Consider the following 27,365-nt stretch of genomic DNA (forward strand, 5'->3'; position numbering starts at 1 on the left):
AGATTATTAAAGGCAGGTTTGTAAAGTGTGGAAAAATGGTGGTTTTTTTGGTTGGGTTTTTTTTTTTTTTTTACAGCTTTATAAAACTCTTTCAAAAGCACCTTTCCAAAACCTGTGAGTGGAATATTTACATATTTTCTCTTATGTAAAGCTCAGAGCCCAAACTAGCCCCCAGTGTTGTATCACACACAGGCCAATGCTCTTGTTTAAAGTCAAAATTGTCCCATTTCTACTGTGTGCTGTATTATGCAGCAAGATGCTTCATCATATGCTCAGAACAGAAAAACCCGATTTGAGAAGCAGATAACAGCCCATCTGTGGTTGTGAAGTAGAGCCACTTCATTTCTTCTTTCCATCAAAGTCTTGAAAGCCACCTTCTGTAAAAGATCTCTTGGCAGTCGGCTGGTAAAATAATAAACCCATCCGATTGCGAAAAAAACAAGAGATTTACTCTGTGCTGCACAATTTTCTTCACCAGAGCGCCTTCCCCTAACTATATACATATGGTAAGAAAAAAAAACCTTCTGAAGAAAGTTGTTCAAGTATTTTTGCTTCCCATTAACTGTTCTTTTTTCACACACTAACTTAACTAATTCAGCATGGGTTACTATTGTAATTTAGACTGCATGGCACTCCATGGATGTAGCAACACATATGTCCAAACAGGCGTCTTCAAAGTGGCATCAGGATGGCCTTTGATGTTCTACCAGCTTATTTCCAAAGTCGATAAAAGCCCAGGGCAATCGCTAGGCATGTAAAGACTGAAGCTGTAAGAAAATAAGAAAAATAAAACAAAGGCAAATTGGCAATATTTATTCCTATCTGCTTTAGAATACAAGATGAGCAAGAACTCAGGAATGTGGGAGCTGGTATCCCTTCACATTTATTCTCCATACTGATACATTTATTTGCGGGTGGGGGGGGGGGGCATGGCTTATCTTCTCTCCTACAGTTGAGTTTCCATTTCTGTTGAAGTGGAGGTGCCATGGGGTTCCTTTCCTCTCTCCTTCCTTTAAGTTTTATAATCACTACAGTGACAATCCTCAGTAGGGAAGAATGGGGGGGTGGGGGTCATAGACTGCAACTCTGTTATGTCCAGTGCACTTGCCCTCTGAATGCCACTATAGAGTTGCTATTGTGCTACATTAAATATAAATTATTCATGGAAGAGGGGTTGGGGGTCACCTATATGAGCCTCCACAGTAGATCACTATCACATTCAGCATCAAAGAGGTAAAAATGAGGCTACAAGTGTCATTCCACCAGGTATCTGTCAGTGCCCTTGGGAACTCACAGTTGACTAGTTGACACACACACAGGCCTACTTTCTCCTGATAAATTGTGAATTCACAAATGGCCAAGGAGAAAGCAGAGTTGCTTACTTGTAACAGGTTTTGTCAGAGGGCAGCAGGATGTTAGTCCTCACACATGGGTGACATCATCAGATGGAGCCCCGATTCAGAAAACTTATGTCAAACTTTCTAGACATACCCAGCATGTCCTATACACGTGTCCATGCAGGGTCCCTTTTCAGTCTCATAAAATAGAATTACAATTAAAAATAAAAATAGGAGAAACCCAACATTGCGAGGTGGTGGGTGGCTTTCGTGTTTATTGAAACATCAGTCCCCCGACACGGAACTGTGTTTTGCTAGGGCTGCATCAGGGGACTGATGTTTCAATAAATATTTGACCACTTGGAAAGTAAAATTAGTTCTTACCTGTTAATTTTCTTCCTGTAGTACCACGGATTAGTCCAGACTCCTGGGATGTACCAGAGCTCTCCTACCCGGGGTGGGACCTGGAGAGTCCCGCTCAAATTACACCTTCACCAAAGCTCCTAGAGTGTGTTTGCTCATCATTCCACACCTTGTTGTGGCTTTTGTAATACTTAATGCCTTTAGATATGTTTTCTTTGACCCAAGTCAGCTGCGGGCTTCATCAAGGCCAGATATACTACTCCTTCTTAATCCGTCTTAGATGTTTTGTTTTTTTTTGTGTGTACAAGAGGACAGTGCTAGTTCTAGGCAGCTGTTATTCTTTTGTTATTACCTTGAATTGTATGGTCGATTTGCCATAAGACCATTTTCTTTCTCCCCCATTATATATGTTTACCATGAGGACACTGTTGACATTTTCTTTATTATATATTTTTATTTTTTCTCGCAATGTATCCTCAGTTTTTCTTTTCAAATATAGTTTTGTATTTGAAATAATGTTAAACATAATGCAGTCCCGCCTGAGCATAACAGGAGATGCAATCTGCTAGCCAACGGCAACACCCAACCTATTCTTATCAAAACGAAACAAAACGTTGGGTGGACTATCTATGGGATTCTGTCCGCTTCAGATAGAAGGCTAAGGCTCGCTTGCATACCTAACTGTGCAATGCTCATTCGCTTTGGTGCGAATGGGGGCCTGGGAAAGAATACTGGCAGGACGATCGACTGGTTAAGATGGAAATCCATCATCACCTTAGGCAGGAACTTAAGGTGGTACACAAGACCACTCTGTCATGATAAAACTTAAGTATAAGGTGGATAAGTCACTAAGGTTTGGAGCTCGCTCTCCCTGCAGCTGTAAGTGACCGCCACCAAAAATATGACCTTACAGATTAGGTACTTCAGATCTCAGTAACGCAGCGGCTCAAAAGAAACTTTCATCAGCTGAGCTAACACCACATTGAGGTCCCAAGACACAGCGGGAGGTCTTCAATTGAAGCAGGCCTCACATGAAATGTACAACTTTAGGCTGTACAGAGATGGACATGGTGGTATGCACAAACTGCGCTAAGATGAACTCTAACGAAGTTGGTTTTTAAGCCAGCCTCCAATAGGTGTAGAAGGTGATCAAGCAGTTTTGTGTGCGGCAGAAGAACTGATTTAAGGCCTTCTGCTCACACCACATGGAAAACCTCCTACACGTCAGTCCATAGGACTTTCTAGTGGAAGGGATTCTAGAAGCCACCAGGACCTGAAACACATCCTCTGAAAGATCAAGTGGCTGCAAAATTAACCTCTCAGCATCCAGGCTAAAAGTAACAGGGCCTGGAGGTTGGGATTATGCAGCCTGCCCTGATCTTGCATGATGAAATCTGGGGAAGTCCCAAGAATGATTGGTTTCTGGATGGACATATCCTGCAGGAGTGAAAACCAGACCTGTCTCGGCCAATGAGAAGCTATGAGGATCATAGTCCCTCTGTCCTCTCCTCTCGAAGCTTCAAGAGAATCTTTGCCACTAAGGGAATCAGAGGATACATGTACAGAAGACCCTTTCCCCAATGATGCGCAAGGACATCTGAGGCTGGTTTGCCTTCAGACCTGTATAGGGAGCAGAGCAGAGGCACCTTCCTGTTGCATGGGGATGCAACAGACCTACAGCGAACTCCCCCAGAGGCAGAATATCCGATTTGCTACCCCCTGGTCCAGGGACCACTCGTGAGGTCTGAAGGCTCGACTCAGCCTGCCTGCTACCATGTTCTCTGTCCCGGCCAGGTACATGGCCATGTGCACCATGCCGGGGGCCAGGCCCTCTACCAGATCTTGACTGCTTCCTGACACAGGAGGTACAATCCAGTGCCTTCCTGTTATATAGCTGCCTGGTTGTCGGTCTGGATCAGGACAACTTTGTCAGACAGCAGGCTCTAGAAGTCCATAGCACGCACTGATCGCCCAAAACTCCAGGAAGTTGGTTTAAAAAGAACATTCCTGAGTAGACTACAGACCCTGGGTACCGGGCCCATCTACATGAGCTCCCCACCTCAGGGTAGATGCATCCGTGGTCAGCACAATTTGAATGGGGAGACTCTGAAAGGAGAACCCTGTTCCAGATTGGAAAGTACCCGCCACCAGGACAATGAGTCGCGGAGAGACAAGGGTGACTCGGATGCAATGATAGAGGCTCTAAGTGGCCTAGTGCCACAGTGGCCTCAGGGTCCATTGGGCTCTGCATATGTGGAAACGTACCAAAAGAATGACATGGGTGGTTGTGGCCATATGGCCCAACAGCCTCAACATGTGCTAGGATGACACCTGCTGGCTCTGTTGAATCTCTGCTGCAGTGGTCACCAATGCCATGGCCCTCTGGTGAGGCTGAAAGGCCTTGGCCTGAGCCATGTCTAGCAGAACTCCTATGAAGTCTAATGGAAGTGACAAACTGAGATGGGACTTTGCATAGTTGAGAACCCTAGTGACTTCAATACCTGAATGGTCATACGCATGGACCTGACATCCCCTTTCGGAGACGTGCTCTTGATCAGCCAGTCATCCAGGTATGGGAAAACTCGCACTCCCAGCCTGTGAAGGTGCGCCGCCACCATGGCCAGGCATTTTGTGAAGACCCGTGGGGCAGACGCGAGCCCAAAACGGCAGCACTCGATACTGAAGTGCTGTTTTCCTACTACGAATCGGAGGTACTTCCTGTGACCAGGGAAGATCTTGATATGGGTGTATGCATCCTTTAGGTCAAGGGAGCATAGACAGTCCCCTTTTTGTAAAAGGGGAATCAAAGTGCCTAGGGAAACCACCTTGAACTTTTTTTTTAGAAACTTGTTTAAGGTCCTTAGGTCTAGGATGGGACAGAGCCCTCCTCGTTGGAATTAGGAAGTACCTGGAGTAGAATCCCCACCCTCTTTGCTCTGGTGGTACAGGCTTGACTGCTCTGGCTGTTAAAGGGAGGAGAGCTCCATTAGTAATACCTCTTGATGCACTACCGCCCCCAGTACGGGCACGGAGAGCAATTTGGTGGGACATCCAATAGATTCAATTGGTATCCCTGAAGAATGATGGACAGAGCCCACTGGTTCGAAAATACACTGGTTCGCAGAGAACGGTAGCCTGCCCATTGTCCCGGGTACGGGTGACTGTCTTATGCTCCCTGTGGCCCAGTCAAAACTCTGTCTCGAGTTGACTGAGGAGCTGGCCGGGGCTTGGGGGTTCTCTGCTGCCTGGGATGCCTGCGGGAGCCCTGATGGTGTTGATGGAAGTGAGGAGGCGGAAGATAGTACTTTCTTTGGCTAAAGAAAGACTTCCTTGGCCCCTGTCTTGACAGCCTCCTGGATGAGGATAACGCGTCCAGAGTACCGGAGAGTTGTTGGAGGGTTACATGATGGTCCTGAAGCTGAGCCACATCTCCTCATCCTATCTCTGAAGATATTCTCTCCAGTACATGGCACATCAGTGAGTCATTGCTGTACCTCTGGTCGGTGATCCGAGGCCTGCAGCCATGCCATTCTCTGGCCACAAATTCCTACTGCAGAGATTCTCGATGCCATCTCAAACATCGAAGATCGTGTGGACCTCATGTTTTCCCAAACTCCAGGTCCTTGTGCACCAGCGATATGAGGGTGTCTTGCTGCTGTTGAGGCAGCTGCTCAGCCACCTCCCACGAGAATTGGCTCATGTAGAGCTGGGTAGGCAGCGATGCGGGCAATAAGCATGGTGTCTTGGAACACCTTCCTCCCAAGAGCATCCATCACTCTGTGGTCCTTCCCCAGCGGCACAGAGGAATGGGTCCAAGAGCGCTTGGCTCTCCTGAGAGCGGATTCGACAGCTGATGATTATCGAATCCGGCAGCCTTCTGGACGTCTTCTCATTAACGGGAGGCACGGTGAGGGGGGTGTTTCCATATACTCAGCAACTCCTTAATGATCTCATATACTGGGTCTGCTATGCTCTCCTTAGGAGATATTAATATAGTGAGAGCATTTAGCAAATGGGTGATTCATGATCTGAGGCAAATGTTTATTGATGATTCTGTTTATAGCCCACTGCTACAAAAGACAGCAGATTATTAAGCACAAAGACTGATCCGATACCACTTTCTTTTACCTAGTAAGTGGACTTATTTAGTGCACCTTTTATTAACAATGTTCTATTTTGTGTGAGGTGCTGTGCTTATGGTGTGCTGCTGTATTCTTTCAACCTAAACAACTACAACTATGTAACACGTAAGCTGCTCTGAATCCTTGAATTTCTTGGAAGAAAGCAACAGATAAATGTGAAGAACAGAAAGGATCCTGGACCTGCGATTTAAGGCATAAAACATCAAACCACCACCAAGATTTGAAAATTTGCCTTGAAAGTGGTCAGAGTGCATGGTGTTGGATTAAACTCAAACCAGAGCCACAAAATGCAGAGAACATCCGGCTCGAAGATTCCAGCTGATCTATACCTAAAACTGCACTGGGAAAAAAATTACTGAAAGGAAAGAAAGATTGCACAAAGTTTCTTCGTGCCACAGTTAGGACAAGCATCCAACCAGCTAAACATTTTACTGTCTTTATCATATGTTTCTTACCTGCAAGATAACGTACTGTGTCCAGTTTATGCGATTCCATCAGAGTTTTCAAGGAAGCTACATCAATATCAATTTTTTTATTGATCTCTGTAATAATACAGTCTGTATTTGCATTCTGAAAATAAAACAGCACAAATTTGAGTTCCATTAGTTTTATTCCTTTAAAAGACAAAAAAGTAATAGCATCACCCTAGTTTTTCTAAGGAGATTTTGGCAAATTAGCAAAGGGGAATGTGAATGCTCTGTCTTCAAGGAGGCTGACTGACCAGTTTGTGTGTCAGTGGCAGAGCAGGGATATCAAAGCATGTCTGCCTCACCAGGAGATGTGTGGTTATGGAGAAGTTTAGACTTCTCTTAATTTCCTTTCCCTGAATCCCACTAGACTAGTCTGGACATGTGAGAAGCACCCAAGCTCATTCAAACTCAAGTAGGAAGAAACACCTGCCCCAAATGCTGCATCATCTTTGGCGTGCACATCCAGCCTATTTAGTGAAACAACGGAAGGAAGAGCATGTGGCTGTCTTACAAGTATCCTGCAAAGCAAATGCAGCAACTTCAGTCCAAACTGGAAGACTTGGCCTTTATGGAATGCACCCGTAGCATCCCAACTGCCCTTCCACAAATATGCTGATGAAAACACCTCTTTGATCCAGCTCGCCAGAGACACATTAGAAGCTACCTCTCCTTTACACAGTCTACTGAATAAGAAACAGCCTGACTTCCTTAGACACCCAAGGATATGATGAATACTAAAGAGGCTGTAAACCTGTTTCAGCCAGACTTTCTCCGTTCAGGAAGACCGGGAGCAAGATTCTCTGGCTAAGCAGAAAAAGGGTGGCATGACTTAGGTGACTGCCTCGTTCTAACAAATTAAATAAGGTTTTTCCATAAGATATGGCTTGTAACATACAGCAAATAGAAATCTCATCTTCTAGGTGAGATCCTTCAGAAATGCCTGCCTAAAAGGCTCAAATGAAGTACCCACTAGAAGACTAAGAACAAGATTAAGATCCTACTGAGGAACAAGATCAGAATGTTCAGGCCCTCACAGCTGCATGGAAATAATACAACAGAATTTATCCTTTTACTTTCTAAATTTTTTTTTTTTTGTTGCACTGCCCAGAAGAAAAAGGAGGACCAGAAGACAGAAAAAGAGAGAAGAGACCCCTGAAGCCCTCCTTTGGCTCAAGACCCTGGGAGCCATCTACCTTGGCCTGCTTAATCAGAGCCTGAAGGAACCCTAGGAGCCAGACCTGAGGCCCGCTCAACCAGGGAAACAATTACAATAAAAACTGAGCAGATTTTCAGCTCCTTTGGCAACAACCAGGAGAGACAGCCCAGAGACTACTACCCTTGAAACTGCTCTAACCAGGGCATGGCCTGAAAATCAAAGACCTGGGAGCCTAATAAAAAAAAAAAATCCAGCTGCACCAGTCCAGCATCATCTGCTGGAGACAGAGAATACTGGCAAGTACCTGGGCTACACTACTCTTAATAGCAGTGATGATGTCACTAAAAACAGTGTGTCCTTTGATTCATTCTGCAGGCAGTGAAGTAAATCCAGATGTCTAGATTGGTCTAGCAAGATAATGAAGTTGACATTACTAACTGCTCTGCTATTGCAGACACAAAGCAGATGCTCCCAGCTGCAGGGAGTCCTCTTGAAAGTGAAGTAATTCTTCAGGTTTAAAGCATGGTAAATTCATCTGGTTGGGCAACAAGCCATCCTGAATTTGGACCAGGAGCGTTACATTTGAAATAAATGCACCAGCTTCCATTTTGGCAGCAGTAATTACATGCAGGTTTCAAGTGAATCCCAAATACTGTAAATTCAAAGAATCAGCTTTCAATATAGTCTTTTCATCAACTTGCAGACCATACCTAGAGATGAGTTTTTTTCCCTAAACCATGCCTCCTTCGACCCTGTTCTTACAGAAATCCATGCATATATACCACTTCCTGTGAAGTATGCAGTCTGGGGCTGTAAGCATGGACTACTATCCAAATGCCATCACATGCCTTGTCTGAAGTGCCTCAAGTGCATGTACAAGAGCACAGCAACACTGGCCCTGGTTTGGGAACGTCCCAGACTCAAAGAACCATTTACTTCTCTGTTTTCCATTGCAAAGCAGCGGAATGCACTGTGGAACTAAAGATAGACATGGACTGTCTTTCCAGGGGAAGGCACAGTCTCAATATCAAAATTATCCTTGCCAAATGACAGGTTTGACTGCAGTAGCTACCTGGTAACACAATACTCGTGTTGTAATGGGTCAATAAAAACTTGGCTTTAAAATCTAATAAAAACTAGAAAATCAGCAGAGGGTTCAGACTATGCTCTAGGTGTCACTTCTGACCTCATGGCATATTAAAAATAAACGACATGTTGAAATAGTAACGGCAGTCCTTTGCCTATGTTTATCCCACAGCATTAAGAGTAGGGAGAGTGTTTCTGACATTATAGTGGGGGTGTGGCAGGGGGGGAAAATCACCTGGGATTCAGTGATCATAGGATGATGTAGTTCAGTAAAACAACTCAAGTAGAGATGATTCATTCAAAGATAAGGGTCCTAGACGTCAGAAAAACTTTGTCAAGATGAGGGAAGTACCTCAAGGAATCATTAACTGGATGGAAAAGCTTAGGGGAAATAGAGCAGTGGACAAAATGAAAAAGTAGATACTGTAAGGGCAACAAACGTTTCTGTTAGCAAATAGGAGGAAAGAGGCCACTATGGTTTTTCAAGTTACAAGAGACTGCAGAAAGAAGACAGGCGGCAATATCAGGAAAAGCTAAGAGAAGCTGGGAATGTAGTCAAATGGAAGAAAAATAGCAAATACATTCAATCAGGGGGACAAGTTATAAGAGGAAGTGCAAAAGTAGCACTGTGAGACTCAGAGGTGACGAGGAGGAATATGTAGAGGCTGATAAGGAAAAAGCAAAACTAAATATTTGTTTTCGGTTCTCTCACAGAAGGACAAAGAGTACCACAGAAAACAGATACAAATAGGATTGGGAGTGAGTTCTCTCTCAAACGATTTTCAGAAGACTGTGCTCATGAGTTGCTAGCCTATCTAAAACTAGATAAAGCGTTGGGGGCCTGGATGGGCTACATCCCAGGATTTTAAGGGAACTTGGAGAAGTTCTGGCAGCTCTGTTGGCTGACCTTGTCAGTGCTTTTTTTTACAGTCAGAAGTAATTTTGGAGAACTGAATGAAAAATGTGGTTCTTCACAAAAATGAAAGTAAGGAGGAATCTGACCTCGGTGGTGAGCAGACTAGAACTGCTGCTAAAAGTAAAGATAGTGTAGTTTCTGGAAGCCCATAGGCATGGTTTTACCAGAGGCAGGTCTTGTCATACAAATCTAATCACTTTCTTTGACTGGGTGACCAGAGAGTTAGATCGGGGAGAGTGCTAGATATAGTGTACTTGGATTTTAGCAATGCCTTTCATACAGTTCTGCATAGGTGACTTATAAACAAACTGAATGTCGTAGGTGTGGGCCTTAAAGTGACTGACTGGCTTAGAAATTGGTTGAGTGAGAAGTGACATAGGATAGTAGTAAATGCAGTTCACTCTGAAGAAAGGGAGTTTACCAGCAGTATGTTACAGGGGTCGTTCCTCAGTTCAATTCTTTTCAACATTTTCCTAAACAATATTGCAGAAGGACTATCAGGAAAGGTTTTCCTTTTTGTGTAGGATACCAAACTCTGTAGCAGGAAGGTATCTGTACCAGGAAGGTATGGAGAATATGAGGAGGGATCTAGTGAAGTTTGTGGAATTGTTTACAGTCTGGCAGCTAAGACTTAATACTAAAAATTGTGAGATCACACAATTAGGTTGCAAAACCCCATGGGAGCAGTACAGTATAACTAGTGAAATTCTTCTGCACACAAAACAGGTGGGGTATCTGGGAGTGATTATATTTGATGATCTTAAGGTGGTGGCAAGAGCTAATGTTAATCTGTGTGGATATAAAGAGACCATGTGTCCATTGCAGGAATTGTGTACGTGTTTTAATTGCAAAACAATAAAAGTGGTTAAACAAAAAAAAAAAAAGATGCTTGGGTGTAAAGGGAAAGGAATAACCAGCAGGTCTAACCAGCAGGAAAGTGGAGGCGATCTTGCCTCTGGATAAGTCTTTGGTGCCAACTCATTTTGAGTACTGTGAACAATTCTGGAGACCACACCTTCAAAAGGATTTAAATTGAATAGAGTAGGTTCAAGTGCAATAACTAAAATGGTCAGTCTTTGTCATAAAGCATGTGGGGACAGACATGACAAAGCCATCTAAATACCTCCTAGGTTAAAGACTGTGTACTCAGAAGTAATGTAAGGAAATGTTCTTTACAGAAAGGGTAGTGGACCGTGGTGGCGACAGGATAGGCAGATGTGGTTCCTCTGCAAGAAAGCACAGAGAATGTCTGAGGGTGAGGAAGGGACTATAAAGCAGATGTGGATGAGCCGTATGGTCTTTATCTTCCATCACGTTCGATGTTTGCACTCCAGAGTCGCAGTAGGCTGCTATTTTTTAAAGGACCAATTAAAAAACAAAAAGGATGTTGTAGCACAAAAGGTTTCAAGATCAGGCCCCTTCTTCAGACATCCTGATTTCCAGTATAAGTAAGACTTATCCAAAGGCCTAGACAGGAAAAGTTCATGCTCACCTTTTTATGAAACTCTGTACTTGCCTCCATGAGTTTCTTCTCCTGCTCAGTGAACTGGGGATTGTGAAAGGCAAAGACAAATCAAAATTACCTTTGTATGAAAGTGTTTAAAAAAACCCAAAACAAACACAGATGGACTATTGTGAGAAGAAAAAAATAAACCCTTACCATATCTGCTAATCTACTTCTTTCCAGATTTATATCCAACTTGGTATCAGCTCGGATTCTACCAATTTCATTCTTTAAAAAAATACAGTAACAGTTAACTGTCTATACAGTACAGACTGCTAAAAAGTGGCAGATTTGCAGAGCCTTCCACGGAAGGCAACATGTCAGCCACCTATGCCAGATAATTACAGATACCTTGGACAGACATGCAGTTTCAAACTTACCACAATTTGCTGCTTAACTTGATCCACTTCAGTTTTCATTTTCTAGGTACAAAACACAAGGCAATTAGAAGAATCCAACAGCATTTTCCGTTTCTGCTTGGAGAATTCAGACCTGCTTAAAGAATTCATGGCAACAGCTACGACACCTGGATATTAAGGTGCCCTGCAGGAAAATATTTACATCAGAAGCAGAACAGAAATGACTTTATTAGTGTAGAGAGCATCAGGTGATAGCATTTAAACTGGAGCCTGAAACTACAGCGACCTCCCAGAAAGCCACAACAAAAGTGAGGATGTGGCTGGTGGAAGAGAACATCCAACGTGGGAGGAGAGGATTTGGGGCAGGAAAAGTCACAGTGAGCAGAGGGTTGGGGGTTCTAGTAAGAGGAAAATGCAAAGGAGTGGGGTTTAGGAGGAAGACGTTCTAGATGTCTCCGAAGGAACATTATGAACAGGTAGTGATGGATGGTAGCAAAAGCAGCAGTGAGATGGCAGTCTAGGTCCGGTAACTTGCCATTCTTTCAGCAGATTTGCAGGGGAACAGCTTAAAAAATTATAAAAGGATAAATAGTAGCCTTCTAAATTAATAAGGCTAATGTTACTGCCTGCTGTTTATACATATGAATCCGGTACACTGTGCAAAAGCTACAGCTTTCTTTGGAAAAAAAAAAAAGTGCATTCAAATGTACAAAAAGATTACAGCTATTACACAATACTATTTTGCAATTAAGGAGCTTATGTACTAAAGGCCTTTTCCCAGAGACACAAAATGAGAAACTCTTTAGTGCTGTCTGGCCATAAGGGCTCAGTTCACCAAAGCTTTCCCCCCATTCTGCATCTTTCAGAAAAGACCTTGGATGTATCAGGTCTTGATGTATTCAGACAACATCCAACAAGGCATGGATATGTGCAGTCTGGGTAACTTGCTTGATGTGGCGGTTACTACCCTTAACCATTAAGCCTTATGTTCACCTTTGATGCAACTCCAACATTACTCTCTGCATCAATGGCAGGGGATGGCAGGAAATTTGAATCAAACAGTTACCAACAAGGGCCTGAATTTAGTGGTTGGTGAAACAGATAAGTATGAGAAATAAGTGTGGGAGCTTGCTGGGCAGACTGGATGGGCCGATTGGTCTTTTTCTGCCATCATTTCTATGTTTCTAAGTTCGCTTTATTTAATAGAATCCTGGCCAATACATGTAGATAAGGCTATGGTTAAAAGCCAGAAAGATGCTTGGCTGCAAAGGCAGCGGAATGAGCAGAAGGAAAAAGGGACGAGATATTGCCCCTGGATAGGCCCCTGGTGAGACCTCACTTGTAATATCTCATACAGTCCTGGAGACCACACCTTCAAAAGGACATAAACAGGATGGAGTTGGTGCAGAGGGTGGCTACTAAAATGAACAGTGGTCTTCATTCTAAAGTGGATGAGGCAGACTTAAAGATTTAAACATCTATAGGGGAAAGGCAGAAAAGAGAAGATATGATAATGACATTTAAATATCTGCCAGATTTCCATGTACAGGAGGTGAGCCTCCTTCAGTGGGAAGTAGGCTCTGGAACAAGGGGTCATAGCAGGAAGGTGAAAGGGGGTAGCCTCAGGAATAATCTAAGGAAATATTTCTTTACAGAGAGGGTAATGGATGCATGGAGGTGGTGAAGACAGTATTTGGATTTGAAAAAGCATGGGATAAACACAGAATCTCTGATGGAGTGGTAGGGGTTAATTAGCTGAGCAGTTGGTGTGGATGGGCAGTCTAGCTAGGCCATATGGTCTGATCCTGCCATCATGTTTCTATGTGTAGAACCTCCACCCCCTCTCTAAAATATCAAATACCTCGTTTTCTGCTCTCAGGGTTGCAAATTCACTCTTCTCTAAGATGACCATGTCTTTCCGAATGGAGTCCAAATGAGCCATTATCTGCTGCAGAGTTATCTCCTATGAAATCATACGTAAATAATGAAGAAAGCCAAAAAGATTCTTTTAAATACCTAACAAAGTTCTCATTGGGACTGAAATCCATTTGGCTTGCATACAGCAATCACAGGAATAACAGAGACAGGCAATGGAGAGAGATACTGTGCCTAACAGCTAAAGCTTATGTACAAGACTCGATCACCAGCTTCCTTTACTAACTTAATGGCGTCATTCATGCACATCTGGCTTTAGGACTGGTACCACTGCAGATGCTGCCCTTCAGCTCTTGCACAAAAGCGAGCCTTAGGCTGCCTATGTAAAAAGCACATGGGCACTTCTAATGCTAAGGAAACACAAATGAATGGTCAGTAGGTAGAGTTCAAACTGACAATTGGCACTACTGCCCACAATTTTCAAAAAGGTCCTAAATCAACCATTTTTCTGAAAATGAATAAAGAAATTTTTTTTTTTCAAAATATCTTTTTCATTCCATTTTCATAGCCCAATGTTCTTACCATTAAACATTTGTTAGTGGAGTTTTATTTTTTTTTTGCACAATACAGAATAAACTAAATTTCAAACATCCCAAACACCAACCACTTTAACTTCAGGAGCCACATAAATCATGTTTGCATTTTTGCTTTCATGCAGTTTTGCCAGATGATGCCACTGAGTAAAGTGAGGTCAAGGTCTCATATTCAACTTGCTTCTACAGTTGGCATCACCTTGTTAAATCGGAATCCATGCTCCATAAAGCACTGATTAACAGATAATAAGTGAGAAATAAAAACAGCCTCCTCCCCAATAAAAAAAAATCAAACTTCATCCAATCTGGAAAGGATATTCTACTTACAATACATAAAGAAGATAAAGACAGCTATGGAGAATAATCAATATATATTCAATTCATTCGGCAGAATGTGGAGGCTCAGGGATCTTCAAATATATCCAAGATGGAAGCTACAGCAACTGATTCAGTTTTGCCCAGAGGAGTTTTCCAGCTTTTATAAACTCCAATTGGGATCACAAACGTGTGCTCAAGAGTTACCAGGGACAAGCTAGACCACTCCTGGATTTACGCCCAATACAAGCAATGGGGGTAAGACGAGGACTGAAGGGACACAGCAGCAAAAACACTCAGTCTGCAGACCTAATGGAGAAATTACTTACCTGATAATTTTGTTTTCCTTAGTGTAGACAGATGGACTCAGACCAGTGGGTTATGTGCTCCTCTGCTAGCAGATAGGAGACTGAGTCAGATTTCAAGCTGACGTCACCCTAGGTATATATACCTCTGCACTGACTTCACTTCCTCAGTATCCTCCTCGAAAAGCCATTAAAGTTAACGCCGACACCAGACTAATTGTGGGTGTCTTGAACTAGGGGTAGGCAACGGCTTACCCGTATTTGTTTAGACTCAAGGTTCACTTTCCGAGGTCCTCCTTTCTGGGGGAGCCATCTGCCTACACTAAGGCAACAAACTTCACCTGAACCCTAACAAAATAGAGTTCAAAATATAAATGGGCAGATCCCCGATACTACAATTTAATTCGGGTACTGTGAAATCCCTTAAAACTGCAGGTCAGGAGCCTGTGGATTATGAGTAGCCACCTAGTGGTTAGAGCAGCGGGCTGGGATGCAGGGTTCAAATCCTTGTGACGTCACCCTCCATTACCTCAGATACAAACTTAGTGTGTGAGCCCTCCGGGGTCAGTACCCGAATGTAATGTGCCTTGAAGCAACTGAAAAAAAACAAACCAAAAAAAACCCCAAAACTGAATATAAATCAAATAATTAAATGATGGACTCAACACTAACTATGCATTCCTAGCTCCTACATGTGCCAATTAAAAAAAAACAAAAACACTCCATCCTTTCATTTATATTTTATTTAATTTACGGATATTTGATATTCTGCCTTTTTCCACGAGTGGCCTCAAGTTTTAATCATTAACCATCATGGCTGAATCAAAGTTACAATGAACAGTAGCGAGGGTGTATAACTTATAGTCTGGGTTCCATTCTTTAACCTGGTTCCTGCTCACTGGATCATCTGAAGTGGAGAATGCTGCGCTCACAGCCCCCCTTCCCCCCCCCCTCCCCACGGGGCAGGGAAGTCCCAGTCACTGTGCAACAGCGACACCTACTGGTCGGCTCAACCGTGCACTTGTGTCGGGTTCTGGAGAGAACGGGAGTCTGTGCCTCCGAGAGGGAGGACTGTCGTCAAAGCTGAGCTGGATGGGAGGGGAGAATAAAACTGGGAAAAATCCCTGCAAGGGACAACTCATAGCGTTGTAGCTCCGACAGGGCCTATTCTGATTGAGCTGGTAGCCGTCAAGACAAAAAAAAACCAACCCCAAGGCCTCAGTTATTAATATCCCGAACGTTTGAGCAAAACGTCTGTGGCATTCCTCCTTCAAGAAAGATGGCACACACCTCAGCTGTCCTGGTCATTCATCCTTCAGAGGGAGAGGAAATGAGAATCTGGATCATAAAAACGACGATGCAATCTCTGTAAAGTGCCGTGGACAAATATCGTTTTAAAAGTACTGCGATAAGAATATTCTCACCTGCTGAGTTTTGGTCACCATATCCTTATAGACAGTCTCTATACTAGAGTTTGAGAGTGTTGCCAACGCCGATACGATGGTTTCTGCCTGACGTTTTTCAAAACCTGAGGATTCCAAGTAAAATATTTGAAAGGCAAACTTAAGGAGTGCAGTAAATGGCACCAATGTGCTATACAGTAGCACCACCAAGCTACAGTCAGAAACATGAAGCAAATCATGCAAATGAAATCCCCTTACAGGGTACATAATGTGAAAGAGTGTCTACACAGGAACCTAGCACCAGCTTCTGTGGGTTCAAAACACAAAATACTGGTCAACTAGATCAGTGGTCCCCAACCCTGTCCTGGGGGCTCAGCAGTCAGTCGGGTTTTCAGGATATCCACAATGAATATGCATGAGAGAAAAGTTGCATGTTATGGAGGCAGTGCATGCAAATTTTCTCTCATACATATTCATTGTGGATATCCTGAAAACCCAACTGGCTGGTGGGCCCCAGGACAGGGTTGGGAATCACTGAACTAGATGGTCCAGCAGACCCGCTCTCTCATGCTGGACAGGAACAGCACTACCACAAACACCCGTCTTTCCCCCTCTGTGACCTTCTGATTGCTCCTCAATGAATGCAGCTTCTTCCAGCCACACATTCTTCCTCTGACTGAAAGATGCCTCTCCTGCACCCAAACCTTAGGATCAAGAAGGATCTCACTCCACAGGTTCTAGGGTTCCAGCAGTCAAAGAAACAAAAGTCTTAACAAGCACTAATTTCTCAGGGCTCAAAGCTTCTATACAGCAGTGAGTTGGTAGCAACATCAGTGACAAAACCCCCTTCCTTTACTGATCCTCTTCACAGACTATCATCATCTTCTCCTTTTACACCACAATGATCAATCCTTCTTACTCACGAGCAGTGATCTTCAATACTTACATCTGAGCACTTCTTCCTGGGCAAGGAAGTTGATCCAAGTAGCCAGGCAGTCCATGGTCCCTCCTAGGGGGATCTGCGGCACTGCCCCAGGAGTCTAGTCAGACAATCCTGGAGGCATGGCCTTGCTAGACACCTGCCAGATGGGGGGAGAGAGAGACCCACCCTGGCTTTACTCCTGCATCCTGTCTAGGACCCCCCACCAATTGTCCTCCCAAAAAGCCACCAGCACTAGCTTATATTAAGACCTAGTGGTTCTCTGTCAAACACTCTCTTAAAAAGATATATAAAATCCTCAGTCTACATCAGGGCAGAAGTTATTGGCATCCTTTACATTTTCTCAAACAGCAATATCCTGGTGACCAAGACCTGATAGAGGCCCTTCTCGCACAAATCTGTAATTATCTGTATGGGCAAGGAACACTGAAGGATAAATAGTAAGATACCTAACAAGAAAGGGCAGGCACATACTTTTCAGATAACAAACCAACTCGATCTTCAAATACTAAGGGCCTGAACAATGTGTGTCCAATGTTTGGGTGGCTATGCAAATAAAGAGTACATGCATACTTTATGGCTTCATTTGAGACAACGTAAAAAGTACATACACAGTTTTTGAAACTCATGTATGTGCAGTTTTTCTCCCCTGACCGAGTCACACCCTGAGTGTAAGTCTCTCTTTACTGTAGCTAAAAGCACGCGCCTTGTGAAAGTACAGCCAGCTGAAAATCCACTTCTACAGATTCGACTGTTCTAACCTTGTATCCCCTCCTTCTACCCCTGTATATCCAAAGTTTACAGTTTACCCTTCAAAGTGCTCTTTATTGCTTGGTGGCTGTGTCTCACTTAAAAGGGGGAAAACGGCCCCCTCCAAACACAACCAACCAAACATTGGGGTAGAAATGAAGGCATCCACATACAAACTCCCCATTAAAATATATATATTTTACACCTCCCATGTTTCAGAAATATCTTTGTGTCACGGAATTCTCAAAAAGAAGGTACAGGCCAAGAGCAAAGTTCCTCTGAAAGTCCCAGCCCCAACAGCTGCCACCAAGGATTTTCCTTACCGTGGTTCTGCAGGTCTTGCACGAGGGCGTGCGTGTCAAAGGTGAGCCTCCTCTGCTCCAGCGGGGTTATTTCTACCCTCCTGGCGTCGTACGACTGAACGACAGCAGAGGTCGTCATGCCTGGGAAAAAACAAGGAGCAGTTGGCGGGTAAAAAAGTGCCACTTCTAGATCTTCCTGCAAGTCACTTAAAACCTCTACTGCAAAATGCCACAGCTAGACTTTTGTCTGGAGCAAGGAAATTTGACCACATCACCCCAACACTGATGGCTCTGCATTGGCTTCCTGTACAGTCAAGAATACATTATAAAGATCTAACAATAATATTCAACAACATTAACCTGAACAGTGACCTGCTGGGAATAACATTTAAACCTCACAACGCCCCACGAACTCTCAGATCACAGAACACAGGCCTCAAAGAAGTCCAGAACTTAAAAAATTCCCACCTAGCACAAACTAGAGATAGAGTGATAGCGATTGCTGGCCCTAAACTATGGAACGCCGTGCCAGAGGAACTTCAAACTATAAATCGGACAAAAAGAAATTCAAGAGCGACTTAAAAATCTTAGCTATTCAATAATGCTCTCTACTCAACAGAAACACCCAGTTCTGCATGACTACGATAACCAAATTAAGTTTTGAACTATAACCCCTATAATCTAGTTATGTTTTCATGTTATATCTACCATTATAATACTTCCATTTAATATGAATGTTTGTTTACTTTGTAACACTAATTATTAATTATGAATGTTGTACCTGCAAACTGTTGTGATCTAGTGATATAAAACATTTAAATAAAGAAAAATCGATCGTACTCCCTATGTGGCCTCAGAGGTGGGCCCTGGCCTTTGCTGAAACGGGACCGCCGCAGTCACTCTGTGCACAGTTTTAGTAACCGGCCCAAAGAGCAGAATCTTTACAAGTGCGGGATCTCTTATTGGGAGGTGAATAGGGGACCTGTGTGGCCTTGAACGCTCACGCACTGCTTCGGACAAACCCAGAATATGATGGCAGGTAAGGACCATGAAGTCCATCCATTCACTTTGCCCAATCATAACAAGGTATCCTCTGTGTCTAATCTCAGGCTGTCTTGAATTCTGTCACCTTTTTATTTTTGCCTCCACCACCTCCACTGAGTTCTCACAGGACAAGCTGAGGGAAAAAGAATTCTCTTCGATCTTGCGTGGGAAGTCCCCTTGTGAAATTCATTTAGTGTGTGCCTCAGGTTTTTCTATGTGCCTGACTTTTTGTCCACCTAAAATTTTAACTTCTAATTTATCTATTTTTCTAGAACTTTTAATGTTTGTTAAAGCTGATCTTAACAATTTGATTATTGTAGGTGATTTTAATTTGGCTATCAACAGTCCTATACCCATTCCGAACGCAAATCTTGTAATTGAAATGTTAGAGTCTTTAGGTTGGAGTCAAATCATTCATAGCCCTACCCACCAATATGGCAACATTTTACATCTTGTTTTTGTGAACATCTCCATTCACGATTATAGCCGTCATTCTGTTTTAATTCAAAATGTCAAAGATCAAAAAGAGCAAAAATTGATTTCCACGTCGTATCAAACAATTCACAAAAAATGAAATCCAACTGCGCCACCCCACACCTCTGCTGCATATATCCCCACAGTATAGATCATATACGCAAAACCAAAAATAGCACAATCCTTAATCTTTTGATTTAGATTTGTTTTAATCTCACAGAAGTCTCCAGAGTTTACCTTGTTTCGGAAGCCTGAAGCGCCACTGGGTGCCGAGAGGGCATGGTGGGAGTTTGCTCAGACTCCAGGAAAAATTTCTACAGATGGCTCCAGTCATGTCACCTTCAGGTGGCGCCTCGCAGACAGATCACAGCTGTGAACAAAAAGAGATAAAGGCAGAAATAAAGAGAGGAAGGCATCGAGAAGTGGAAGAGCTGGCGGCAATCGGGCTGGGCATGCCCGCTTTCCTCCTACCGTGACCCTCTCTGCGAGCTGGGGAGGTGGCGATTACCCATGGCCACCCCACGCCCTAGGAAATGTAATGCGAATTAAGTGGCGCGGCTCAGGAGCTGCATAGTGCAGAGACAGAAAGTGAGAGGCAAAACCAACAATACCAAAGAGATCCATCATCCATCCCCCCAGCTCAGCAATTAGCCAGATTGACAAACTGAAGAGTAGTAAATCACCTGGACCGGATGGTATACACCCCAGGGTTCTGAAAGAACTAAAAAATGAAATTTCAGACCTATTTTAATTAATTAATTTGTAACCTATCATTAAAATCATCCATGGTACCTGAAGACTGGAAGGTGACCAATGTAACCCCGATATTTAAAAAGGGCTCCACGGGTGATCCAGGAAACTACAGACCAGTGAGCCTGACTTCAGTGCCGGGAAAAATCGAGGAAACTGTTATAAAGAATAAAATCACAAAACATTTAGATGGAAATGGTTTGATAGGACACAGCCAGCATGGATTTACCCAAGGGAAGTCTTGCTTCACAAATCTCCTACATTTTTTTTTGAAGGGGTGAATAAACATGTGGACAAAGGCGAACCAGTAGATGTGGTGTATTTGGACTTTCAGAAGGCATTCGACAAAGTCCCTCATGAGAGGCTTCTAAGAAAACTAAAAAGTCTTGGGATAGGAGGCAGTGTCCTTTTGTGGACTGCAAACTGGTTAAAAGACAAGAAACAGAGAGTAGGATTAAATGGACAATTTTCTCAGTGAAAAGGATAAACAGTGGAGTGCCTCAGGGATCTGTACTTGGACCGGTGCTTTTAAATATATTTATAAATGATCTGGAAAGGGGTACGACGAGTGAGGTGATCAAATTTGCGGATGACACAAAATTGTGTCAAGTGGATTGTGATGAATTGCAGGAGGATCTTGCAAGTCTGGAAGATTGGGCTTCCAAATGGCAGGTGAAATTTAACATGGACAAGTGCAAAGTGATGCATATAGGGAAAAATAAGCTTTGATGTAGTTACACGATGTTAGATTCTATCTTAGGAGTTACCACCCAGGAAAGAAATCTAGGCATCATAGTGGATAATACATTAAAATTGTCGGCTCAGTGTGCTGTGGTGATCATAAAAGCAAAGGGGTAGATTTTAAAAATTTGCGCGATCGCGTACTTTTGTTCGCGCACCAGGCACGAACAAAAGTACGTTGGATTTTATAAGATACGCGCGGCTACTCGCGTATCTTATAAAATCCGGGGTCGGCGCGCACAAGGGGGTGCACATTTGTGCAACCTGCGCGCGCCGAGCCCAGCGCGCGCTGCCTGTTCCCTCCGAGGCCGCTCCGATTTCGGAGCGGCCTCGGAGGGAACTTTCCTTCGCCCTCCCCCCACCTTCCCCTCCCTAACCCACCCCCCCGGCCCTATCTAAACCCCCCCCCCCCCCAACTTTGCGCGTGCCGGCCGGCAGCCCCGCTCCATGTTCCGGTCCCGGGGGCTGGTCCGGAGGCCGCGGCCACGCCCCCGGAACACCCCGGGCCGAAACCACGCCCACATCGCCGCCCCCAAAACACCCCTTTTACAAAGCCCTGGGACTTACGCGCGTCCCGGGGCTCTGCGCGCGTAAATCCGGCCGGATTTACACGTGCAGGGCATTTAAAATCCGCCCCAAACAGAATATTAGGAATTATTAGAAAGGGAATGCAAATAAAAAGGATGAATGTCATGATGCCTCTGTTCTGGTCGCTGCATCTCAAAAAAGATATAATTGCACTGGAGAAAGGGAAGATAAAGGCGACCAAAATGATAAGGGGCATGGAACGACTGCCCTATGAGGAAAGGCTAAGAAATTAGGGCTGTTCAGCTTGGAGAAGAGACGACTGAGGGGGGGATATGATAGAAGTCTACAAAATTATAAAAGGACTTTATCAGGTTAATGTAAATCTGTTATTTACTCTCTCAGATAATAGGAGGACCTCAGGGCATTCCATGAAGTTAGCAAGTAGCTCATTTAAAACAAATCAAAGAAAATTATTTTTCACTCTGCACATAGTTAAGCTCTGGAATTCATTGCCAGAGGATGTGGTTACAGCAGTTAGTGTAACTGGGTTTAAAAAAGGTTTGGAAAGTTCCTAGAGGAACATTAAATAGATCTCAAGCAATAGTAGCTTGAGATCTACTTAATGTTTGGGTATTTGTGTCTTGGTTTGGTCACTGTTGGAAACAGGATACTGGGCTTGATGGACCCTTGGTCTGACCCAGTATGGCATTTCTTATATTCTTATGATGGGGGTGAGGACCCATTAAAACTCCAGTTCCTCCCTTTGAGGGGCCAGGGAATGGCCGTCTCCCTAGGAGACTTTATAACAGCTCTCTCGAGAGCCTGAAGGCTGTCGTGTATGATTTTTGGAGAGTTAGGACGTAGTCAGGAGCTTACCTTTTTGTACTTGAAGTTAGCAAGTAACACATTTAAGACTAATCGGAGAAAATTCTTTTTCACTCAATGCACAAAGCTCTGGAATTTGTTGCTAGAGGATGTGGTTAGTGCAGTTAGTGTAGCTGGGTTCAAAAAAGGTTTGGATAAGTTCTTGGAGGAGAAGTCCATTAATGGCTATTAATCAATTAAACTTAGGGAATAGCCACTGCTATTAATTGCATCAGTAGCATGGGTTCTTCTTAGTGTTTGGGTAACTGCCAGGTTCTTGTGGCCTGGTTTGGCCTCTGTTGGAAACAGGATGCTGGGCTTGATGGACCCTTGGTCTGACCCAGCATGGCAATTTCTTATGTTCTTATGTACTTTTCAGGCCCATTCAGAGGAACAGTCTAACCCAGCCCTGGATTCCTGACCAGGGTCGGGAGTGTTTCCTGTCAGTCTACTCCCTAGCTGGTTCGGATACTCCTCTGGGTTGTTTTCGTGATTTTGCCATTTTGTGGTAGGAGCCTTTCTGACACCTGAGTCTTTCCTGGATTCAGGGAACGGGGAAGCCTGTGTTCAGGATGCCCAAGGACAGGGAAGATCTGCCCATCCTAGGTTGGGACCCGCTGCCAGGAGGAACTCCAGTAATATATATTCAGATAAGAAAAAGGGACATTAAGTTTAAACCATCCAGGAGGAAGATTTTTGGCTGCATAGGAGCAGGGTAAGAAACCTGCTTCCAGGGATCTTTCCCATAAAGGGCTCCAGAGGAGAGTCTGAGACTGGGATAGAGCGAAAGAGAGGAAGAACTGCTAACAGTGAGTACACGTGTAACTAGGTTTGAATAAGTTCCTAGAGGAAACATCCATAAACTGCTATTAATTAGAGGACACCAATCCGGAGTCTTCAGGCCCTGGTGATAGGGTTGCCAAATGGCTCCAGATTTTCAGGACAGGTTGATTCAGTCCTGGTTTTCTCCCCCCCCCCCCCCCCCCCCCGCATGCAGGTACTTATAGTCTTGTTTTTTGTAAGGAATACAATAGGGAAAATCAGCATAAGTCCCAGCATGCAACGGGGTAAAACCAGGACTGGATCAACCTATCCTGAAAACCTGGAGCCAGTTGCCAACCTTAGCTCCTGTGCAAGCACAGTATTTTTGGCCATCCGTGGAAGGGGTTTCCTGCCCTGATCATCGAGACTACCACCTCACTTAACCCAGGAGAGTGGTAGGATCCCTTGCCCATTCAAAGATTCCTGCACAGACAGAGAGAAAACCTGTCATCAAGAAACATTTATTGTGCCATCTGCAACTATCTTATCCAGTAAACGGAAGTGTGGACACTAACCCAGTACGTCCAGTGTCTTTATTTGAGCACAAGGAAAGAGAAATGACCTTTCTCCCAGAGGAAGTTAGCCACCCCTGCACTGGGACCGGAAAGGAAACCTTTCCCCAAAGGATCCTCACCCTGGGGAAAGGGGCAGAGAGTCAGGGTTCCTGCCCCAAAGAGCTTACACCTACTTTTATAGCCCCCACCCGTGCAGGGCGCACACACACACTGGGGTGGGGTTACACACTTATCCTGGGGGCAAATGCTGGGGAAAACATGGGGGCCAGGTCTTAGGGTTGCCAGCTTCCTAGAATTATCATCGCTCCCATTAGAAAAAACCCAAACAAGCTAAACTGTGATACAGTTTAGCTTGTTTAGAGTATATTACTGAACTATGTAACCGTAAAATATTGGCACACCATGGATAACTTAGAAACCTAACCAACCTATTTCGTGCCGAAATGTAAAACCGCTGTGATGGTATATTACTAAACGACGGCAGAGAAAATAAAATAAATAAATACATTCTTACACAGAAGCCTCACCTCAGTCGCACAGCTATCTGCACACTCCTCTGAGAACTCTTGACCCCCCGATTTCTGCCGTCTGGGGCATTTCAAATCATCGAAAGGGCTTACACTCCAAAGCAACGCCCCCCCCCCCCCCCCCCGTTCCTCTCAGGATTTGAGCTGTGCTGTGCCTCTTTTGTGGGGGGGAGCACCATCTCGTCCTTCGCTTCAGGCAGCAGACTGTCTTGAGGCACCCCCGGGTCCTTAGCCAAAAAGCGAGGGCGCACAGACCCCCCAAAGCCCAGCTGGGGCTAAGCCCCTGCTGCCAAGCCTCTAACTCTCCCATCTCTGAAGCAGCAGCTGCCGCCGTTTCCTCCTTCCGGCCCACATGGGCCAATTCAGCAGCTGCCGCCGTTTCCTCCTTCCGGCCCACATGGGCCAATTCAGCAGCTGCCGCCGTTTCCTCCTTCCGGCCCACATGGGCCAATTCAGCAGCTGCCGCCATTTCCTCCTTCCGGCCCACATGGGCCAATTCAGCAGCTGCCGCCATTTCCTCCTTCCGGCCCACATGGGCCAATTCAGCAGCTGCCGCCGTTTCCTCCTTCCGGCCCACATGGGCCAATTCAGCAGCTGCCGCCATTTCCTCCTTCCGGCCCACATGGGCCAATTCAGCAGCTGCCGCCGTTTCCTCCTTCCGGCCCACATGGGCCAATTCAGCAGCTGCCGCCGTTTCCTCCTTCCGGCCCACATGGGCCAATTCAGCAGCTGCCGCCGTTTCCTCCTTCCGGCCCACATGGGCCAATTCAGCAGCTGCCGCCGTTTCCTTCAGGCCGATGCCTCTCTACCTCTTCCCTCCTGGAGATTTCCAGGGGGTTCTACAGAGACCCTGCAGTTTCACCAAAGTTCCCTTAACATTCTCAGGTATGAAAATGGGGAAAACCCTTTCTGGCCCACATGGAATCAGTACAGAATGTGAAGAACCTCGGCTGTGCTTTGTGCTAAGGGGCTCAGTGGTCATAGAGCACTGGCTCTTATTTTTTAGATTTATTTATATATTCCACTTTATTCAGGTACTGTAGGTATTCCCCTATCTAAGTTTGTACCTGAGGCAATGGAGGGTAAAATGACTTGCCCACGGTCACAAGAAGCAATAGCAGGACTAGAACCCTGGTCTCCTGGTTCGTAGCCCGCTGCTCTAACCACTAGGCTACTTCTCCACTCCAACTGCTGGGGGAAGAGTTTAAGGTTTGCTGCCCACAGAATACCCTGAATGTTAGCGTGAGTCTAACACACAAACACACATATTATTATACTGTGAAGACTCTTTGGCATCAGCACTACGTGGAGCTGGCCTTGAATCCTTTGAGCTAGGATAGGAAAGGCAGTGGAGGGAAGGGGGTGCACCATTTGGAACTGCTTCTTCAATACATTATTTTTTTTTTTTTGGTACTTCCTAGTCTGGCAGCGACACTTGGGTTCGGTCTATTGCCCTGCCTTTACCCCCTCTCGGACCTGACCCCACCACGGAGGCTGCTGGAATAGCCAGCCCCCTGCAGCTCTGCTAGGCGAGGCATTCCGGTTAGGAGTTGGAGAGAGGAGGAGTGTCCTTCAGGAGTTGGTTCCCCTGCTTGGGTACTGGGTTTCACAGCCGGGCCAACACCTTCCTTGGTGCTAGTTCCACATTTTGGATGGAGCCTTTTGGATGGGTTTTTTTTTTTTCCTTTTGAGGTTTCCTTCTTGTGAGAGCTGTGGTACACCTGGCTGGAGGATTTTGGGGTATTCAGTCAGGGGGTAGGGAAGACTCCAGTACTCTCCAGCTCTCACAGAGAGGGTTGCACCAGAGGTGACCTGCCGCAGAAGGATTCCAGAGAGTTTTGCCATTTCTGTGAAGATTTTTTCTGAGTTCTGAGGAAGAAGTTTGTGGCTGCCCTGCCTCAGTGAAGAGGAGACATCTGTTGCCTGCTACTGAACCTTTCCTAAGAAAGACCTGAATGTGTCAATTGAAGAGACCTGTGAATAAGACCTAAAGTTCTATTTTGAGGACACTATTCTAGCATTTTCATCCTAGGAAACAGACATTTTGGGGAGACTGTCAGGGCCAGTGCTAACATATTTGCTGCTGTTGCCCCTCCCCCCAGTTCTGTGTTGTTTTTTTTGCTCAACACACAATTTTTGTTGCCTTTCCCAATAACCAACACATTATAGAATCTATCAGTCTAACACTCTGTCCTAGATCCCCTGTCACTGCCCAAAAACACCCCTACTCCCTCTGAAAATCCAAACTGAAGACTCCTATGAACCTATTTTACCTCATCTACAGGTCTAACATTTCTATATTGTTCAGGAATGATCCCCAGGTGCTCCTGCCTCATCTACCAGTACCTAAAATTGGTGCCGATTGGGCTCTGTAGCCAGCACCAGTTTGTTGTACAGAAAAATATGCACTACTGTGGTGCCACCCAATAACCCTGCAAAAAAAAACAAACACACACACACACACACACACACTTGGAACCCATATGGTATTGGGCCTATTGTAACACGTTAGGTGTAGGTTTGGCCCTTGGACAGCCTTGAGTAAACTGAATGACAATATAGTAAAATTCCCATACCATAACAGTACTAACTGCAAGCACTCAAACAGGAACAAAAGGCAAATATTACACCAGGCTCTAAAACACCTCCTATTAGGAAAGCAGAACAAACCAGTCTGCTCTAAATTCCTACACAGAAACTGCATGGCAGCAGAATACCTCACCTCGCTTACACATGCAGAACACAGACAGCCTCTCACCAAATACAGAATAAAGAGACCATAAAATAGAAATGTGCAACAACCTGGACTCTATATGCAATGAAGCAATGGAAAAACAGAAACATCATCGGTCCTCATAAATCAAGAAATATAAATTGATCATAATAAACCACACTAATGAAAAGCCTATTACCAAACAGAAGACAAATGGAATATCCCCCAATAATTAAGAACGGATATAAAAAGTTTTAAAAACGAAGGGGGGGGAGGGGGCTGTGTGCATGCCCCGTACAAAATGGCTGCACAGATCCCGAGCTCCTTTCACGTCCCTCTTAACTTTTCCTTTTTCTTGCGCATGACTGGAGTTTGCCCGCTCCAGAGCTGATTAAGAAGAGCCTTTTTCTACCGAGAGTGGCTCTGTTCCTCCTCTTACCTGCGGGCTCCTGACTGTCTGGGACGGGAGAGGCACTCGCCGCAAGGGTTGCCAGCCCAGGCTGTGATCTTCCCGAGCCCTTCCTGTCACATGAGCAGCCTCCAGCACATGATCAGATGGGGAAGGCTTGCT

The 27,365-nt window shown here is 44.7% G+C and overlaps 1 protein-coding gene across 1 annotated transcript; it reads right to left on the bottom strand.

The window, feature by feature from the left end:
- CCDC90B (coiled-coil domain containing 90B) lies at positions 1 to 27,365 on the bottom strand. The gene is made up of 10 exons (XM_029602225.1): positions 27,234 to 27,365; positions 19,572 to 19,704; positions 17,838 to 17,957; positions 15,846 to 15,949; positions 13,195 to 13,296; positions 11,355 to 11,396; positions 11,131 to 11,202; positions 10,963 to 11,016; positions 6,298 to 6,412; positions 1 to 767 (listed from the first exon to the last, which is right to left on the bottom strand). Exons 2-10 carry the CDS (start codon positions 19,666 to 19,668, stop codon positions 712 to 714), a joined length of 762 nt encoding a protein of 253 aa, XP_029458085.1. The 5' UTR covers positions 19,669 to 19,704; positions 27,234 to 27,365; the 3' UTR covers positions 1 to 711.

This window comes from Rhinatrema bivittatum, chromosome 5 (assembly GCF_901001135.1).
Source record: "Rhinatrema bivittatum chromosome 5, aRhiBiv1.1, whole genome shotgun sequence".
NCBI lineage: Eukaryota > Metazoa > Chordata > Amphibia > Gymnophiona > Rhinatrematidae > Rhinatrema > Rhinatrema bivittatum.